The 21,627-nt window shown below is 40.1% G+C and overlaps 1 protein-coding gene across 37 annotated transcripts in view; it reads right to left on the reverse strand.

Moving 5' to 3' along the window:
• Nucleotides 1-21,627, reverse strand: part of dlg2 (discs, large homolog 2) — a gene marked incomplete at its 5' end in the record, with an annotated part of 449,978 nt that overhangs the window by 192,705 nt on the left and 235,646 nt on the right. For 20 of the 37 annotated variants that reach the window (XR_013802660.1, XM_079650348.1, XM_079650349.1 and 17 more), the window contains 3 exons: nt 4,487-4,546; nt 13,996-14,160; nt 15,348-15,431. The exons of 1 other annotated variant lie outside the window; for it this stretch is intronic. Coding sequence is in view for 35 of the 36 variants with exons in the window: in XM_079650348.1 (XP_079506474.1) it covers nt 4,487-4,546; nt 13,996-14,160; nt 15,348-15,431 (309 nt within the window). The remainder of the gene's footprint in view (nt 1-4,486; nt 4,547-13,995; nt 14,161-15,347; nt 15,432-21,627) is intronic. 16 more of the 37 variants (XM_079650358.1, XM_079650354.1, XM_079650352.1 and 13 more) reach the window with 5 other exon arrangements.

A 21,627-nucleotide genomic window follows, 5' to 3' on the forward strand; every position in this document is an offset into this window, starting at 1 on the left:
ACAGATCACCATAGTCCAGCACAGGTAAAAAGGTCACAGTGACTAGCCTTTTCCTGGCCTCAAGTGAGAAATAGGACTTGTTTCTATAAAAGAAACCTAGCCTAACCCTCAGTTTTTTTAGCAGGTTATTGACATGCAGTTTAAAAGAGAGACATTCATCAAGCCAGATACCAAGGTATTTGTAACAGGTTACCACTTCAAGTTTTTTCCCTTGCGTAGTTACAATATCTAAAACAGGCTCTGGTGTCTTTTTAGCTTTTGAAAAGAGCATTACCTTGGTTTTATCCACATTTAAAAGAAGCTTTAGTTCAGAGAGCTGAGTCTGAACAGTGTTAAAAACAGCCTGTAATTTAACAACCGCCTCCTTAATGGAGGGACCTGCACAGTACATCACGGTATCATCCGCATAGAAATGTAAAGTAGCTTCATCCACATTATCACCTAAGCTGTTGATATGGAGAATAAAAGTGGACCTAAAACAGAACCTTGTGGTACACCATTAGCAATGTTTAACCACTCAGAAGACAGCCCATCAAAGTGAACACATTGGGACCTTTCAGAGAGGTAGTTCACAAACCACCCCACTGCATGGCTGGATATGCCAATACTGAGTAGCCTCTGCTTTAAGATGTGATGATCAATGGTGTCAAACGCTTTGGAAAGGTCAATAAACAGAGCTGCACAACTCTGCTTATTATCTAAAATACTAGGAATGTCATTCACCACTTTCATTGTCGCAGTGCTGGTGCTATGTTTCTTTCTGAAGCCTGACTGATGTTTAGACAGGATATCATTTTTACATAAAAACTCCTTTACTTGCTCACTCACTAGTCGTTCGAGCACTTTAGCCAGAACTGACAATTTAGAGATTGGCCTATAGTTATTTAAAATAGTTGCCTTCCCTCCTTTCAGTAAAGGCAAGACATAAGCAGACTTCCATACTTTTGGAATTGTATTTGTGCTGAGGGAGAGGTTAAAAAGAGAAGTAAGAGATGGAGCAATAACATCTGCAGCTATCTTTAAAAAGAAAGGTTCTACGTTGTCCGGGCCAGCCGGTTTCCTAGGATCTAACTTAGATAATGCTTCATGCACAACATTGACAGTAAAAGGAGTAAAACTGAAAGGGTTTTCCAGACCACATTGTTCAGAGTCAGGGATTGGAGTGTTCACAGAAGCAGAAGCACAGTCAGTGACAGAATCAATCAGAGAGCCACAAGACACAAAATGCTTATTAAAGCAATTTAGCATGGTGGCCCTGTCCGATATAGAGCCAGATGCTGTGGTAAGGCACGGAGGTAGCTCATTTGGGATATCACCAGTGGAAATCGATTTTATGGCTTTCCAAAATTTCCTAGGATTATTTAGGTTTTCTGTGGTAACTGACAAATAGTACTTTGACTTAGCACTTTTTATTTGCGATGTGAAGCTATTTGTTAGCTGCCTAAAGCGTAGCCATTCTACCTCTGAGCCTGATTTCCTGCCCAGGCCTTGTTTCTCTCATGAAGGAGACTGGGCAGTTCAGCAGAAAACCAAGGATTGTCTTGTCCCTTCACTCTACATTTACGCAGGGGTGCATGTCTATCTATAATTTCCATAAAACCAAGATAAAAATAAGACCATGTAGTTTCTACATCAGCACACAGATCGATTTTACCCCAATCAAAATCAAACAGATCATGTACAAAACCCTGCTCCACAAAGTGTTTTTTGTCTCTTTTTAGGATGATACGAGGTTTAACCTTTTGGACCTTAGTGTCCCTAATTGTGGCTACAACACAGTGGTCACTCACATCATTAGCAAATACTCCCACAGATGAGTATTTATGTGGAACATTGGTTAAAATTAGATCAATTAAGGAGGATTTATTTGGGGACTTAATATTTGGGCGAGTAGGACTATCTATAATCTGAGTAATATTCAAAGAGGCACACAGGTTTTTAAAATCCTCTGACACAGAAGTTAACCAGTCCCGATTAAAATCACCAAGCAGCACTATTTCCTTGTAGGCAAGATGAGATAAAAGTTTTGCCAATGAAGATAAAGAGCAGCCCACCACCATGACCTGTTGACCCTTTGATACTTCGATATTCACGGCTAAAAATTCTAGTTGTTTACTAATAGATTTGGAAACCATCTTGGTTACACAAAACTTATTTTTCACATAAATGGCAACGCCACCACCTTTTTTAGGACGGTCGGTGCGATATACACTATAACCATTTATGTAAATGTCAGAGGCCAAAATGGATTTGTCTAGCCACTTTTCTGATAAGACAATGACATCAGCATCAGTCGAGCTCGCCCAAATACGGAAAAAAATCTAATTTAGGTAACAGACTGCGCACATTTAAGTGAATTAATCCCAACCCAGACCTAGAAATAAAATCAGCAGGCGTAGCTATCTGACTACTGCTACTACTGGGTGGACCAGGGTTTGGTTGCACATTCCCTGATAGTAACAACAATAAACATACCAAGCACCTTTTTCTCTTAACCAACACACATACATTGTCAACTGTTTTAGAGTCACCAGCAAACTCTGCGAAAGTGAGATTAGAGTTCAAAAAACAGTTCTGAAGAACCATCATAGCAGGCAAGTGAGAAAGACAAACATTTGTCGAAATGAATGTCCGCGACAAGGCAACCAGTAATTGTTTGTGTAACACATCCGAAACCGTACAGGGGATGTCCACTGCGGGCGGTAGAAGAGACCTGAATCCAGTAGACTTCTCAGGATGACTAGCGATCTTCTCATTGTCCAACACAGTCAATAGGTACAGCAGAATCACGATATGCGCCATTTTCCCAGTCCAGCACACAGTATCCGCGATGTTCCTGGGGCAAAATCCACGTCAGGAAAGCAGCAAGGAACAGGCGAGGCAGCAGTGTGGCAGCGCTCCGGTTTCTCCGCGGTATCCCCAGATCAGGCCTCCGCACCAGCAGAAGCAGAAACAGCCGTGTCAGATCCTCCCCCGTACTGCAGCGACAGGTGGGAGCAGGCCTCCAACAGCGGAACCAAGACAGGTGGATGGCGGGCCTTCAGCCATGGGAGCTCCTCCGCGGCGAATCCTCCTCCGCACCTCAGCACACGATAGGTGAAAGCGGGCCTCCACAGCAGCAGAAGCAGGACGAGTGCAGCGTAATAACCAATAGCATGTGAAGTTGAACCTGGGTCATGTATCGGTCAATGTGACGGAACGCCTCCAGGACACGTGAGCGGAAGTGTAGATAAACGCAAACGTCTCTAGAAAATTGCAAACAAAGAAACTGGGAGGTGGTTTGTCATCCTTCACCAAGGTCAACTAATAAGGAACAAGAAGGCTTAGCTATAAAAGTGCTAGAACAACGTTTGTTCAGCAGTACGATCCCGTGGTCTGCTCGGACTTTGATTTATGTCTGTGACGTAATAAAACAAACAAACTCTGTCTGTGATGGTATAGTTGAGGAGGTCCGGATCTTCAACTGGCCCAGACCCAGATTTCCTCGAACAATATGAACAGGCCTGCAGCGAAAACTACTACAGAGGTTAATCTGCCGTTTAGGAGGAGAGGAGCACCAACGTTGTGTTACACTCACACACAGTGGTGAGCTGCACACGGACTGGAGCAGAAACCTTCCTCCCAGTGCTAAGCTACACTGTAACTCAAATATCAATGTTTTAATGTAAATCAATTTATATGCATGTAGTTGCTAAATGCAAATATCTATTTTGAGCAATTTTAAGAAAAAAACATAGCTCATTTTAAAAAAAATAATAATTTAAATCAAATTGAGAGCTTCCAAACGAAAATGCCGGTGCAACTTCAATCACCTGTGGAGCTTAACTGAACTATCATTTAATAACACAGTGTGTGCTTTAAAAACTAATTTCAATACAATAACTGATGGGCCTCTCCTTACCTTTGGTTCTAAAATCTTACAGTGACTGCACAGAGCCTGCACTCTATGTACGCTTACACCTTACCAAATAAAAAATTACTATTTATTGAGTCAATTCAAAAATACCATCAGGGTTATAAAAACAGTAGAGCATGCTGTCACTTTGACTGAATATAAACTCGGCCTTTGAATCATATGCTTCATAACTGAGTGGAGGCTGAATCAGATAAATGTATCCTGAACACATACCCCAGGTGCAGTTGGATCTTCAACAGGAAGTAAAATGGGATCATTTACAGACACATTCACTTACACCACAGTAACACCACAACAAGCACAGGGGATCTGTTGGCAAGCAAAAGGGTCACAACACATGTGGGGTTATGTTACAAAGTTTGTGTATGACAAGAGTAGGGAAGAACCCACAAGAAAAGGAAAGATTGCTGCTAAAATCCATTGTTTAAAGACAAGACCAAACAAAGTCCATGCAGCACCAAGGGACCACAATCATCTGGGCAGAAATATGAGATTTAAACAATACCAAAAGACACAGTCAATTGAGATTCCCCAGAGGTAAAATAAAAAATTAAATTAAATAAAACTTGCCATGTAGTTTGCTGTGGTCACACCCGGGTATGCAAGATCAAAATGGGTAACCAGTGCAGGCTGCAGGTAAGAAACGAAACGCAGCATCACTAACCAGTATGCATGGAGAGAGACATTGGGATAAAAAAATCATTAATAATGGTAACCCTGTCACATGATGAGAAGTAGGGAAGCACGTTCCAAGGGAGAACGTTCGGATAGGGCTGAGAGGGGGGGATCCCTCTGCCCTCCTGTGTTATTTACCTACACTGACTGACAGCACAATCTAATCCACTACAGCAGGGGTTCCCAACCTTTTTCACCCAGGGCCCCCCCAAATGACTCCTGTTGGAATTTGCGACCCCCCAAAACTTTGAAACTTTAATTATCGCTGTTTCCGATCTGCCCCCCTGCCCGATCTGTACTGTGCATGTGCGAGATGGTCTGCCATACTGGACAACTCCGTAAGGCAGAGGTGCCCAGTACGTCGACCGCGGTCGACCGGTCGACCGCGGGGGCAATGCTGGTAGATCGCGAGTCATTCATAAATTTAAAAAAATCCAGCTCGGTTAAAATAGACTAAACAGGTTTTGATCCCTCCTCCCTTGGCCTCCCTGCCACTTAATTCAGGAGTTGACTTGATTGACAGAAAAAGCGACCTATTGCTTTCCAGTCTGTTAACACAGAATGCAAAGCGATACCAAATCAGTCAAGTGCCGGGAGAGACAAACAACAAAATGAGTGCGGGAATGAGCAAAAAGCTAAAGACATACCACTTCCACACAGAATGGGAGGGAGAATCTTTTTTTGTGATGTCACATTCAAAGGTTATTTGCCTTATTTGTAAAGCAAGCGTCGCTCTGCCAAAGAAAGGTAACGTGGAGAGGCATTATCGGAGTGTTCACAAGGCATATGACAGCGACTTCCCTCCGAGTTTAGTTTAGTTTTTATTAGGATCCCCATTAGCACTAGCATGAGCATTGGCTATTCTTCCTGGGGTCCTCACCCACACAAAACATACATAATACAAACCAGAACGGAACAACTCATCATTTCATGAAAAGTGCATGGTAAGGAAGTGAAAGCAAAAACAAAACAGAAAAAAATAGTCATCACATTTTAGCCATCATCAAGTCAAAACCTAAACAAAATTTTACCAACAATATAATTTACATGATAATACTAATTACTAATTACTAATTGACCCACAAGTACAGTTCAAATTTAATTTGTAGTTCTCAGATATTGTTTTAGCAAATGTTTGAAATGTATGTTTGAGTTGTCTTGAATGATATGGACCGGTAACGAATTCCAGCTGACCATTGCTCTGTATAGTACTGTTTTCTGTCTGATATTTGATCTTGATTTGGGTAAAATTAACCTTTTTTCTATTGCATGTCTGGTTTGATAGTTATGTGTAGAGTACTGTGCTATGAACTTTTGTGACAATATATGTGGTAAGTGTGTCACTGTAATATTCTTTACAAAATTTAACAGAGAATAAATGGACCTCTGTCTAACACTCATCCATTTCAGTGTCTCCAGCATTTCAGTCACTCTGGTTCTGTAGGAGCACTGCAGAACACATCGTGCTGCCTTATTCTGTGCTACTTGTAGTTTATTTAAATCGTTTTCTGAAGCACTAGACCAAACAACAAAACAGTAATCAAGCTGTGATAGCACCAAAGCATCCAAGACTTGTCTCCTGACATCTATTGGCAAATGTTTTACAATTCTTTTAACGAGTGACACACCCCTTCCCATTTTACACACAACATTATCAATTTGTTTAGACCAAGACAGTGTTTGATCTAGAGTTATCCCTAACAACTTAGTTTCCTTGACTTGTTTAATGTCAATATGGTTTAAATGTAACTGCAATTTAGGTTCACATTTTAACTGATGATTTGACCCAATTATTAAAGATTTAGTTTTTCCTGCATTAAGTACCAACTTATTATTTATTACCCACTCTGAAATCATTTGTAGATCCTTATTTATACAGTGACTCAGCTCCCTTGTAGATGAACCTGCTCCATATATTGTCGAGTCATCTGCATACATAACAATTTTGGATTCCTGTAAGACCAATGGTAGATCATTTGTGAAAATAGAAAATAAAAATGGTCCCAAACAACTCCCCTGAGGAACTCCACAACTGACTTTCTTAATAGTTGACAGACTTCCATTGAAAAAAACAGTTTGACATCGATTGGTCAAATAACTTTCTATCCACCTCAGTGCATTCAGATGAAAACCATATTGCTCTAGCTTGTTCAACAACAATGGATGATCGATGACATCAAAGGCAGAACTAAAATCAAGTAGTACCGTTCCCACTAACTTCCTATTATCTACCTCCACCTTCCAGTCATCGGTCATTTGTGTTAAAGCAGTGCATGTGGAATGGCCCGGTCTGTAGGCATGTTGATAAGCAGTATTAAGATTGTTACCTTCAAAGTATTTCTGTATTTGATTAAACATTATTCTCTCCATTATCTTTCCTAACGCTGGTAATAAACTTATCGGGCGACTATTTGTTCCAGAAAATGATCCAGCTGGATTTTTTGCAAGTGGAATAATTTTTGCTATTTTCCATGCCTGTGGGCAAATACACTTTTCAATACTTACATTGATGATATGGCAGATAGGCTCCGCAACCAAATTAGCAACATATCTAAGAAATTTACCATCTAGATTATCAACACCCGGTGGTTTATCATTACATTTACCTAGTAGACATTCAACATCTGCAATTGACACTTTCTCTATTTTAAATTTACAATTCTTATTTTCCATGATTAAATCATTTATTAGAAAAGTGGAGTTCCTGTTAATAGGTTGCTTCATATCTCTCCTCAAAGTATCCACTTTATCAAGAAAATAATCATTTAAATAATTAGCAATTTGTACCGGTTTAGTCACAAATTTCCCTTCCACTTCAAGATATGTTGAGGTGGATTTGGGCTTACGGCCCATCATGCCATTGACTAAATCCCACATCTTCTTCTTATCATCATTAATAGCTTTAATTTTATTTCCATAATACACTCGTTTTTTCTTTTTATTTAATGCTGTAACATAATTCCTCAATTTTCTATAAATGTGCCCGTCTGACTCATAACTTGATGAGATAGCTACAAGTTTTGCATCATCTCTTTGTTTCATTAGTTCTCTTAGCTCATCATCTAACCAGGGCGTTCTAAGGTTCCTTACAGTCTGCTTTCTAAGTGGTGCATGTTTATCAATCACTTGCTTGAATAAGAAATTAAAGCCATCAAGAGCATCATCTGGGTTTAGTTTCTCAAGAACTTGTTTCCAACATATCTTTTGAACATCCTTTATAAATGACTCTTCACAAAAATATTTCATTGATCTTCTAACTATTACTTTTGGTCCTGGTTTTGGCACCTTTGTCTTTCTCACAATGATGATTAGATTATGATCAGTGCACCCTACCGGGATTGAAATTGCTTGTGAACATAAATGGCTGAAATTAGTAAATATATGATCAATACAAGTTGCACTATTTGATCCATCTTTCTTTCTGATTATCCTAGTAGGTTTAGTCACCATTTGTACTAAGTTACATGTGTTAGTAATTGTCAGCAACTTATTTTTTAGGGCACAGTGCGACATATTCCAGTCTATGTTTAAATCACCTGTAAAATAAATCTCTATCAAGATCACAAACTTTATCTAACATTTGACATACTGTTTCTAAATAAGCAAGGTTAGCATTAGGAGGTCTGTAACAGCATCCCACCAACAAAGGTCTTAAGTGTGGTAAATGAATTTGCAACCAAAGTACTTCAATATCAGGAGACATTAAATCGTATCTCACTTTAGCTGGTATTTGCTTTTGAATATACACTGCCACCCCACCTCCATGTGCATTCCTGTCTTTTCTAAATATACTATATCCCTGAATGTCAACTGCTGCGTCATTAAATGTGTCATCTAAGTGAGTTTCTGATATAGCTAAACAATGAATACCCGATGATAGTATTTCCTCTATCTCAGTAACTTTATTCCTTAAACTACAAATATTGATATGAGCCAATTTAAACCCTTTCTTTGGTAACTTATTTGACATTAAGATGGCAATTTAAAATGTGTTTCTCTTTCACTACTTTTTAAATTGAGAGCTGAACCAAAACACACATGTAACACAACTAAAACCACACATACAACCCACCACCTAACTGCACATAAAGGATTACTATCCCTGTGCTGAGTAGCAAGTAGAGAAAGAGAAAGGTCATGTATTATTGCTACACAAACATTATCTCTTAGTCTTAGTGTCGCCAACTCGTTTCTAACATGCAAAAAGACAAACAAATGCGTCTATGGTCGGTGTATTTTCTATCTTTCCAATCCAGAAGAGATCTCTCTGTCCCCCGTCTGTTTGCAAGGGGGCGGGGCAGTTTACACACACGCATCTGCTACATGCAGCAACACACGGAGGAGATGGTGGAGAGAAGCGCTCCAAGGTGTGGTTACATGTTACCCGTCTTGAGGTGGACAATGCTCGTCACCAAAAGTGTTTAGCATGTAAGGGCGGTAACACGAGCAATTTGTCTAAACATTTAGCAAAAGTGCACCACATTCAGACGGAGGAATGCACCGGGTTCGACTGTCTTTCTGGTAGCTCTGTAGCCCCATCCACGAGTAACGTTTCCACGTCAGGTGTTATGTATGCTAGCAGCAACACACGGAGTTGACTACATGATACAAACATGGGTTAATGATTAGAGGTAACTGAGTTATTTATTTTGTTAAAGTTTCAGCTATTCTGTTTCCAGTTCTGTCATCAGATTATTTAATAAGATTTGTTAAAACATTGTTGTTTCTTTTGATGTGAAATATTATTTATTTAATTCAAATAAAAAGCAATGTTAATTTTGTTCACAATTTGTTAAGTTAATTTAATAATATATGTATTTTTGAATCAAGTATTCATCTTTATTGTCTTCATTGTTAGTTTCCACATGCCTAAAACAACCTCAAACTAAATCTAAAAGTTGATGGCTAAATAAGAGCGTTTGAGAAATTGTGCAAGGCACACAGTAGTAGTCCGAATAGTCGATTAATCGTTTCATTAATCTATAGATTAATCGATAATCAAATTAGTCGTTTGTTGCAGCCCTATTGTAGTTATCCCATGTAAAAATAAAACGTGTTATTCAGCAACCCTTGCAATTTGGGTTTTTATTTTTGGTTGGTAGACCTCGGTTAGCTGGTCATTTCAAAAGTAGCTCACCAGCCAAAAAAGTGTGGGCACCCCTGCCGTAAGGCAACCCAACTAGGACACTTGACACAGTGGCGTTTGGCAAAGCACAAAAAGAAAATGGATTTAACTTCTGTTTGGCAGTTATCATACTGAATAAATATTTACTGTGAATGTATGCAAAAATGTATGGCATATAGCTGTCTAACAGAAGTTAATTCTATGTCTCACTTATTCTGACAATGTACTTAACCCCAAATAAAAGAACCCAATAAAAAAGAGTTGTTAAATAAAAGTGAAGTCACGTTGTCATAACAATAAGTCATCTCTCCCGGTTTTTTTGTGTTCTTTTTCTGCTTTGCCAAACGCCACTGTGTGAAGTGTCCTATTACACTTGCCGTATGTAGTTGTCCAGTGTGGAGGACCATCTCGCACATGCGCAGTACAGATCGGGCAGGGGGGCAGATCGGGTAGTGACAGCCGTGCCTGGTAACAGCGGTTACCCCCCCCCCCCACACACACACACACACACACACGCACACACACGCACGCACGCACACACACACACACACACACACACACACACACACACGGCAACAGCGGTAATTAAAGTTTAAAAGTCTAAAAAATGCTACAACTACTGTCAAAAACTGGATGAATGTGAAGTGTTTCATTAAAGGAGGATGAAAGCGTAATTAAGGAGGACTATTGGAGTGACTTTGTTGGTTATTGGACTCAGGATTAATGAATTTGGATGCCCGCTGTATCAAGAAATTAAAGGACGGCGCAAGTGGAAACAATTCACAAAGGGATTCAACTCATGCTCAAAGTAAGCCGGATTTTGGCGATGTGTTTATGTGGATTAAAAAATCGTAAATAATCTACAAAATGGAGGAGATCGATCTGATCGGAGCAACTGTGACAAATAATCCAACTGAAACCGGCACTTTACGCGCAGAAGAAACATTTCTATTAAAGAAAAAATGATACATTTCTGTCTTTGTAATCTTTTATTAGCTACTAACTTGCAAATGTATGCATCATATTTATTTCAAATGTCGAAGAACAGGACACTTCAAAAGAATATACTATGTCTAATTAATAAATAAATGGTAATATGGTTGCATAGACCTGTATAAAACAAAAATGAAAAACTGGCATATTAAGCAGGTAAATCAAATACTTGTCTGCCATGGAACAGGTAGCAGAGAGAAGACGAGGTTCAAGTAGGTTCATTAATGTGAACCTTGGGCTTGCACGCCCGCAGCCAGGGATGGAATGTCCGGTGTAATGTGAGTGACAGCCAGTCTAAAGTCGTTGTGAACGTAGTGTGTTGCGTGCTTTTGTTTTGATGGCAACAAGTGCGCTGAAGGCTGTTTCTGATAGATATGTCATACTGAATGGGAGTATAATCCTGGTCGTGGCATGCAGTGTGATCTTTGGAGCAAGGCTTGGTCCTTTGAGAATCCCAAACTTTTTAAATCCTTTTTCCTGGAAGTATTTATTTGACAGCGAGTCAGCTTGGATGTCAGTGAGCTCATTTTCTCAATCCAGGTTTCCACATCCTCAACTTTGGCAATAAAGGGATCTAAAACCCACAATTCCTTGGAGACATACTCGTCTATGTCAGCGAACCGTGATTGCATTTCCGTTTGCAGTGCGTTCATATGGCGGATGAACTCGCGACGTACAGACACAGGCACCGTTTCAGGATTGTTTTGGGATTGTGTCAGCAGTAGTGGAAACTGTTGCATCTCCCCCCTCTCCATTTTCCCGACCCTGTACTCCAGTTTGCGCACAAATGCATCATTGGAGAATGTTGGACTCCACGCCTTACAGACGCTTGTTTGTTTCATTGTAGAGACTGAAGATGTCGGCCAGGTATGCTGTTTTAATCCAGAATGACTCGGTCACTTGCTCTGACAGTGCGCGGTTACGAGTTTGTAGAAACTCTTCCATTTTTTCCTTCAGTTCTACAAAGCATGCCAGCACTCGGCCGCGTGAGAGCCAGCGCACCTCGGTGTGCAGGAGGAGGGTTTGGTGCGCTTCATCCTCGCACAAGTCTGCGAATAGACGCTTGTTGGTGGGGCGACCTTTGATGAAATTGACTATTTTAATAACAGTTGAGAGTGTTTCGCTAAGGTCTTCTGACAGTTTCTTGCTGGCCAGGGCCTGGCGATGTATCACACAGTGAAATATTGTGCAGTGTGGGGCCTTTTCTTTCAAGCGACTGTTAAATCCCTTGTTTTTCCCCATCATTGAGGCAGCTCCGTCTGTGCAACATGCAACTAAATTCTCATAGGAAAGCTTGTGGGATCAGAGGTAAGAATCCACTGCAGTAAAAATGTCCTCACCCCGGGTGGTATTGGTAAGGTTGACTGACATAAGAATGTCCTTCTTCAAATCTTCCCCATCGATATATTGCACATAAACGATCAGCACAGCCTCGTCTGCTACAGTTGTGGTTTCATCAAGTTGTATGGCAAATGGCCCCTTTCCAAGCTTTTCGAGCAGCTGCAGCTCGCAGTTACTTGCCATCTTCTCAATTCTGTCTTTCACCGTATTGTTTGACAGTGGTACATTTTTTAGCTTCTCCGCGACCTGCGGGCCGCACAGTTTCTCAGCCATCTTAATGCAAGCTGGCTTAATGAGCTGCTCGCCAATGTTGTGCGGTTTCTTTGCCTTTGCTATTAAAAGTGCACATTCAAAAGAGGCCTCGCTGCCAGCCCTAACAAACGCTGTTCTAATATCCATTGGCTTGTTTGCCTTTGCAAGGTGTTGTTTCTTTATGAAAAAGTCCCGATCACGCCCGACTGTTTCTGGGTGCATGGTCTGTTGGTGTCTCTTCATTTTGCTGGGTTTCATGCTTTCGTTGGCTAGCTTCTCTCTGCATATCACACACTCTGGGCGGGTTTTGTCCGTTCCCTCCATGAAACCGAAGTTAAGATAGCTCTCTAGGTAGGTCCTCATTTTCTTTTTGATTGCAGATGAGCTGTCATCTCCTTTACGTTTTTCAGACATTTTTAGACAAAAATATTCACCTTATGAAGTCGGTTGCTAGCTAGCAAGCGCAGCAAACTGTTATTATTATGAAAGCTGACACAGTAACGTCAATGTTGGCGCCAATCGGAGGAGTATCAGATGAATTTTTTTTATTTTAATTTTAGTTAATCAATTAATTTCTATATTTTATTGTAATGTAGACAAGGCTTTTAGCGCCAATCATGTATTGCGTTACAATATTTAAAAAAAATGATATGTACATTTTTTTATTCTAAATATGATATTAGGCCTCAGATCATCTGAGGTCTGGCGGCCCAACTGCGATCTTTGGTGACCCCCCAAGGGGGTCGCGACCCCCAGGTTGGGAACCACTGCACTACAGTACAGGTTCTGCTCAAGTCTGTTTTCATGCAGCAAGATTAAAAAAACTCTTCTCTTCATATGTATAATAATATACCTTCAAGACGATAAAGAAAATGGCACATGTAAAGTCTATTACACATGAGGGACTGAAATAATAATAGTCTTTATTACTGTATTGACAGTATTTCCAACCCACGTACCTTTCATTTATCAGGATTTTAACACATTTCTACTATAAATCACAGTCCTGGGACTCATTGTGCACGTGCTTCTATGAACTACAAAAGCAGGCAACTCATTGTGCACTCACTGAAACAACAGTTACACTTCATTTCCAACACTGCCCTCTGCTGGCAAAACATTTAGTTGAGACACAACAAAATCAATCTGCCTGCTTAACTGCTGTCTAATTGTGACATCACTTCCTTTTTGAGGGGTCAATAATAAAGTAGCTTGAACTATCCACCTGTGACCTCTTTAAACTGCCTAAATGTGTTTGTTTCTCCAACAGGCAGAGGTGAGATGTTAAAGAGTCTGGACTCCAGGTCAGCATTCACAACAAATCCAGTCCGTGCTGAGGTAACATGTGTGCAGGGAGAGGAGAGGATGTGAAGGCATTGTTTCATCCCTTCAGTGCTTCTGCACCACACGTGTATAAATAGGAAAGTACATAAATTAAAAGGAAAAGGACAAATCAAGCGTAAACAAATAGAAGGAAACATTTAATTAGTATCGGATCCACCTGAGCAGAATTCCCATATCATGCATACAAAAATGGCCTGAATTCCAACATAATAAACTGTGCACTCACTCATTTCTGCTCTATGCACAAAGGAAGTTGTATGATGACTCTAATTCATGGAGCTGAGGGTCATGTTCTCCAGGCCAGGGGCAGAAGCCCAGACTTGGAATGTTGGGGGTTTAGGGGGCTCACCTTGAGAGGAGAGATGTGGGAATGAGACACGTAGCCGTGCACATTCTCAATCTCAGACAGGTTCTTCTCCGACACGTGCACCAGCTCAGGGGCGCGCACCTCGTTGGTGAGCCGCGGAAATCCCTGGTCAAGAGGGGGCGAGTCGTCTTCTTGGTAGTGGTACTGCTGAGAGCAGAAGGAGAGGGAAAGGTAGAACAAGAACAAAAGAGTCGACATTGAGAGAGGAGAGAGAGACAGACAAGGACACAAAGACAGATTAGATGCAAAAAATAAACTTTTTTATGGTTTCACTGATGACAGGGGGAAAAAAGTGTCAATTAATTATCAGGATTAACTGTGCTGGTAAATTCATATATATGAATATTTTAAATGTTAATGGTGCAATTTCATTTTACATTTTTATGTTAAAAGTTTCCTTTGTCAACAACGGTGAATAAAAGATCACAAACACATCACTGTATAAAGAACAAGGCAAAATATGAGGCAGCCAGAGAAGCCTCAGATTAAAATACAGTTATGAGGTGTTCATTCAAACAGCTTTGGCTGCATTCCACTATATTGTGGCCAGTGTCCCACATTTAGAACACAAAAACTTTTATTGTTGTAATAACTTACTAGATACTACCAAAATAAGATTTTTTTCCATTAACCTTGGATAAACACAGCCTCAATTTATTGGAAGTTGCTAATTATACATTTTTCAAATGTGACCAAGCAGCTCATCTTAAAAACATGTTAATAGAATTTTGAGGATTCAAAGATTTAATTTATTTTAACTTCTTATTACTAGGATGATTAAAAAAACAGGTAATCTTGTCAAGCATGTTTTGATTGAGAAAGGTAATCGTAAGAAAATACATCTAACTTGTTCTTAATAAGATATTTGAACGTAACAATGTTTGCATTCATTCCAAACAGTGGAGCAACTTATTTTAAGAGTTACTTACACAACTTCTCAATTCAAGAAACTCATGAAATGACAACCATTTAAAGTTTGTTCATCAAATCTTACAAGGTAATATCAAAGGGGAATGTCAGGCCTGTGCACTGTGAGTACAGTCATGTATTAATTACATGCACTGGCCTTAATATTAATTGTTGTATAGGTATATATTAAGCATATTTGGATAAATTATTTTTGGGCAAACTGAGCAAACCTTCGAAATAATCCAGTCATTGATTCTGCAAACACTTCAGCTTACTCTAACTAACAACTAATTATTCATCCCAGGAAAATTCCCAACATGGAAACATCTAATTTTAAGTGAGTGGTGGAAACTAAAAAGACATCCATGACTCTTATGCAGTTTGGATGGGGTGAAAAATACTACCCCGATCCTCCCCTCTCTCACCCATGGAGCGTTCATCAAGGCAGGGTTCATGCAGGGTGGGGATTGGCCGTTCTGGGGGGAACCCTGTACTGCAGGTGGCCTGTTCTGGAGAGAGCGACAGGACCATGTGTAACCACCAAGACTGAACACAACAGTTTCCAATAAATAAAGTGCATTAACAGTCAGACACGTCCAAGCTCCCGAGTATACAACCAGTACACTCATACAGAAGCAAAACACAAACAGCAGCATTCACATACACTGACACACACACTCCACTGTGTTCATGTTGTTCGGTACGAACACAACACATGTCCGCACATGCAGGACAGACATGGATAGGGAGCAATCTGAAACACATGTAGAGACAGGGGCAGTCACCCCAAAGAACGGTTACACACTCAGTAGATCTGTAATAAAAACTAAAAAGAATGGCCATCCACTACTTCTCTACAGCAGCCTTTCCCAAACTCAGGGTCCCGTTTTTGATTGGGTCGCCAGTTAAATGCATTGCTACACACGTGGCGTCAGAGCTGATGGCTGCGTTGCAAATACAATTTTTTTATAATTTTTGTATTTTATTTTTTATTTTGAAAATGAAATTATGCAATATAGCATTGTATATTTAATGATTTAATTTTCTAAATACAAATAAACAAAAAATAAAAGATTGTATTTGTATAAGCTCTGACGCGTCCCCCGCGAAAGTTTTCGCGCTCTCTGTTTATTGTCTGTTGATTAATCCCGATCGTACATGATGGCAAAAAGACGATACAAAGAGGATTTTTTAAACGTTGGCTTCACAAAAGCTTTTAGAAATGGAGAGGAGCGGCCTCAGTGTGTTTTATATGGAGAGGTGCTCAGTAACGAAAGCTTGAAAATGAATAAATTGGACCGGCATCTCAAAACAAAACATCCTCTGCATCGGGACAAATCGAAGGATTTATTCATCTGTAAAGAAGAGTCTTTCAATAAGCAGTGTTTTGACGGCGGAAAAGTAAGTCACTCATTTGAATCATTTGTTTTGTGTTTTTGTGAGTTTGTCAGGGTCTGTTGTGAAATTGTTTCGTTAATGCAAAGTTGGATGAAATGCAGACTGAGCCCCGGAACGGACCGCCAGCTGTGCGCTCTCACGCGTCCTCTACTCGCTACCGCGAGTCCACTACATTCTTTAGCGGCACAGAGCGGTGTTTCAACTTTTACTAGCCTGAAATGTTTTTAAAACGGCCGGGAGAAAAACAGAGAAACAATAACCACAGGAAGATTAGAGGGAAAGTGACAGGCAGTATGAGAAGGAAAGCGAGAGAAAGTATCAGCCGCACGGACGTGACTGCTGCTGTGTGATGCACATAGGAATACATATGGGGGTTATTCCCTATCTTTATTCAAGGGCGTGGTCTTTAAATTTGAGAGCATACTTTATTGATTTCATCTTCAGAATATGTATTTCTTTCCCTCAAACCCTGTCCTCACACTCAAATAGTGCCTGCTTGCGCTTAGATTTGCTCCGCTTCTGCTCAAACTGTACGCTTGCACTCAGATATATTTCTGCTTACAGATTTCCTGTGTTCCAGCTTAAAACCTTCTCCTCGCACTCAGGCTGTTTCTGTGCGCTCGTGAAATGTCTGCTCTCAGATTTCTTCTGTGCGCGCTTGGATCTTTTGTGCAACAACCCTGTCAAAATCCCTCTGTGGGGATTCCCCACAGTATTGAGTATGTAAGTCGCTCTGGATAAAAGCGTCTAACAAGTAACATGTAATGTAATGCGCTATAAATGCGGTTGCCAGGTCCACATTGGGTATACAGCGTACGCCGGCTGGTATTAAAAATCACCCAATAACCCAGCAATGTTAATGATAATATCTTCTCTGTTATTTTCAGGCATTCAAAGGGAACAGAGGGGCACTGAGAGCATCCTATCAAGTCAGCCTCCACAAAAAAAAGTTAATCAGTTGCCAAGTGTTGGAGTTTATTTGTCTCTCAGAGTGTTTTAAAACAGCTCTGTTCATTTAAAAGTGTTAAAAAAATGTGTGTACATAGTTTTTGATCTTGTGACAAACCTAATGTTGCACTTCTGATAATTTAAATGTGGTTTCACCTGTGATGTACTGTATACTGCACTTCCTATAGTTAGTGTTTTGTCCCTTTCTGTTTACAACATGTTTGTTCTTTGTTCATTTAAAATAGTTTAAAATGGTGTGTACATAGTTTTTGAGCTAGCGACAAACTTAATATTGCACTTTTGATAATTGTATAATTTAAATTCGATTTGTACTGTATATACTTGACTGCACGTCCCATGTTTCGTCTTTCTGCTTTGATCCTTATTTTTTCTGGGCAAGCTCAAAAGGAAGGTTGTTATGGTGAGAAACCTAATTGCTGCGATGCACTTTTATAATTAAATAAATATTTTAATTTACATTTTTAATTCATGGTGTATTGCATTCTTTGTTTATAACTGTAGATATTATGGAAAATCATGACATTTTTTGAGCTTGGGTCCCTTAGGACCACAACATTTCTGTTTTGAGACTCATGCTGAAAAAGTTTGGGAACCCCTGCTCTACAGGAACAGCTCACCCATTGTAGCATGCCTCATACGTACCCCTCTATTTCAGCCCTGTTACTAAAGTGCTGATTCTAGGTCTGGCCCTTTAAATGTAACCGAGCTGCTGCCGGCCACGCCTCTTTGGAGCTGCTGCTGGCCACGCCCCTTTGGTGCGTCCACATGCAAGCAGTGAGCTCTGTGAAGAGAAGGCTGTCTACCAGCAGACACTCAGCTAAACGCTGCCGTGATTAAACAACATATTATGTTCCAAACCACATCAAGCATTATTTCTGAAACAGTTTGGAGCTCAAACTCTTTTTCTCTCACAGTTTTGCCACAAGGTGAGTTCCTTTTTATTTCCTACTTCTTTACCAGTGGCGACTGGTCATTAGGGGCAGGTGGGGCACAGCCACACCTAGTGTCAGCAGAAAGTATTAAAAATAATGATTACAAAAAAATAAAAAGAATAAATAAAAAAATATATAAAATATATTTTAAGATCATGTTTAATCATCTGATTAGTCTGTACATTGCTGTTTTAGTCTGTGTTCTTCTAATTAGTGTCTACAGTGTGTGCCTATTGAGCTGTTTAGAGCCATGTGGGACAAAACCCGATCATGCCCTCCCTCTCACTGTCTAAGTCAGGGGTCTGCAACCTTTTTGACCAAAGAGCCATTTTGCTCCTTTTTCCCCAACATTTTTTTGTCTGGAGCCGCAAAACATATTTCATAGCTTAATAACTAATAAAGTTGTATTTGTTTTTGAAGGGAAAACAAAATTATTAAAATGGGCCAACTTTGAAATAAATAAAACATATAGCTGCGCCCTAAAAAGAGTTAGGGGTAGGGTAGGTAAGAATGGAGAAACCAGCTCGAGTGCGCTAGAATTTGAAAATACACAACCGGAAAAAATCTGCCTCTTCCTTCAGACTTCCTTACAGAGTCCCTCCTCCAACACACACGAACGCGCATCATCAATGAGGCCACGGCCTTGTCTCAGGTCAACTATTTTAATTTCCTCGCTCCTCGCTCCTCGGTCTCACCGGAAGTTGATTAGTCTGCGCCATCTGGAGTACCGTCCCATGGCTCTTATTTCTACCGGAGGACCGACGATTGAGGAGCGAGGAGCGATAATGGAGGAGCGATAATCGAGGAACCGCCAGTCCATCCTCCGATGAAATCCTCAGATACTCGCCCCGCCCCCTTACTGTGTATCGCTCACTGATTGGACGATGCAGTGCATGCACTGATCTCATGCTTCTTGTTCTTGACATGAGAGCAGTACCCCAGCGGAGTGAAGAAAATAAATGAAACTCACGAGATACACTCCTCAGTTTAAACTGTGTTTTGTTTCAATTCATGTATCATTTAGTTACAAATATGTGATATATCTGAACAACAAAGTGGTCAAAAATCATTGTATTCATTTATTTGGAAACATTTTCATGATCGCTTTTTTCGTTTTGTATTTTCATTTATTGTCATTTCCATTCAGTCAGTCATTAAGTGCTATTAAAATGTTAATGTGCTACATATCCACACAAACAAACAAAGTGTGCAATCCAATGATTGTTAATCTAAATGGGTTTTGATAGATAATATATATATTTTTCTTTTCTCAATTATTGTATTTCTATTGTGCACTCTAATCAATATTAATCAAACTATTGTTCGTTTATACATTTTAAGAATGGCGTTTATCTTTTTTGAGAATGAGTTCTTATTTGATTTTATTTATTGGGGTCTACAACAGATGATACAAATGTTTGTGTCAGCAAATGTGTGGCAGGGGTGTTTGTGAAAATAACGGTGACAGAGCTGCTGTCAGACGAACAGCTGTGGGGCTTCATCACAACGTCGCTTCACGTGACGCTCCGGAGGAAAGGACGTCCCATTGCTCTTAAAACTAATTTCCCTGATTCTCTTGGTTTCCTTGCGTCCCTCCATGCTTCCCTGGAGGGAGGGACTAAACACAGGGAAACGACGCAAGTGAGGGAAGCAAGGATTTCATTTAACCGACCTGAGACGGGGCCCACGAGATAAGTTGTGCACAGATGGAAGGCTGACAGGCAGTTAGGCCATCCAATTAATTTAGCCGGGCCGACTAAAATGATTGGTCGTGCTTTTTACAGCGCTACGGCTTCCAGACATTAATTTTTGTATGTATTTATTGTCAAAGCATTTAATATATTCATTGCTATCGGGACGTTAAGAGCATTCCATGGAATATAACAAAAAGTGTTTTCTGAAATAAATTACATTCCCCATTGAATTATGACTGAAGATCGTCAGCTGTCTTCCTCTCCCTTGTTGTTCCTCGATACGTAAAGGCTGCAGCACCGTTGACAACTTCTCTCTACATATCAAACATACCGGTAAACCAGCATCGTTTGCTGTGAAAGCATATAACTCTGTCCACGCAGAATTAAATCCTGTGTTCCTTCGGTACTTTTCTTTGATTTATCCATAGTTCGCTCATCGAGCCGGGGGTCAGGTTATTCACCCTCAGGAAAAGGCGCTCGCGTAGCAGGATGTGACGCATATTTTAGTTGACCTAATTAAAACCGTTTTATTTTTTATTTATGTGTCACAGTATCACCTCAAAATACTAGATACGAAACATTTTCAACCATGCAACAAAATATAAATAGTCCTACAAATACTTTTATTGTATTTCCTTCTTATTTTTGTCTAAGCTCAAGGGAGCCAGAGCAGAGTGCTTAAAGGGCCGCATGCGGGCCGCGGGTTGCCGACCCCTGGTCTAAGTGAATGGTGACTGTAAAAACTACACTGCGCATGCTCAGAGTATTGTCCTATTTAATGTGTGTGGCAAAAAAGTAATGACAATAGGGGCACTGAGCTGCCATCCCCACCATACGTCATCTCACATAATTCAGAGCTGATTGGCTGTAAGTACGTGTGCCGCGAAAAGTGTGGTGTGTGAAGAGGAGGAGAGAGACGCGTCCCAAAACCAGGAAGTAAGCTGCGCATGGGTTCCCTCCACAAATAACAATGAGATTTCTTCATAGGATTTTAGAAAATTGCTCAAAATAAGATCTGTGGGAAACGTAACTGTTAGATAAATGCGCGTTTTGTTCAGCCGGATAATATCCACATGTCTACCCTACTTTTATAATTTTCGAATCATAAATCTTTATGATAGACTTTTGAAACTACAAGAAGATAGGGAGGACTTTTACAAACAAGTAATAGAGATTTTTGTCCAGAAGGATAGCCAAATGGACTTTATCTTCAAGTCAAGGTAAGACCGCAATTTTATTGAAAATGGGATCTTACTAAGAGAGAACAAATCAATATTTAAATGATAAAATTACATTTTTTGAGCGATACTTTTGTTGAACTGTCTGTTTAAAATTAATCGAAGCATCAGACAAAAAAAGCTTTTGAAAATAATATTATATTTTGATTTAGGTCAAAATATTATATTTGTAAACCTGAAGAGTCAGTGCCAGTGCCTCACCAGCCATGAACCTCACTGCAGAAGCTTATATATAGACATCTAAGTTTTCTGTGCCCCACCACTTTTGTACATATAGAAACGCCACTGTTCTTTACACATGTTCTCTCCAGTACAGCGTTAGCTCTGAGTGTTAGCGATCCTTGCTAATGTAAACACAGACCATATTACTTCCAAAGCACCTCACTAATTGTTTCTGATACAGCTAAGTTTCTGATAGGGGACAATAGGTTGGGGCGGAACGCTGCCAGGAGTTCAACGTAAAGCCAGCCTACA

This window comes from Notothenia rossii (genome assembly GCF_949606895.1).
Source record: "Notothenia rossii genome assembly, chromosome: 9".
Classification (NCBI taxonomy): domain Eukaryota; kingdom Metazoa; phylum Chordata; class Actinopteri; order Perciformes; family Nototheniidae; genus Notothenia; species Notothenia rossii.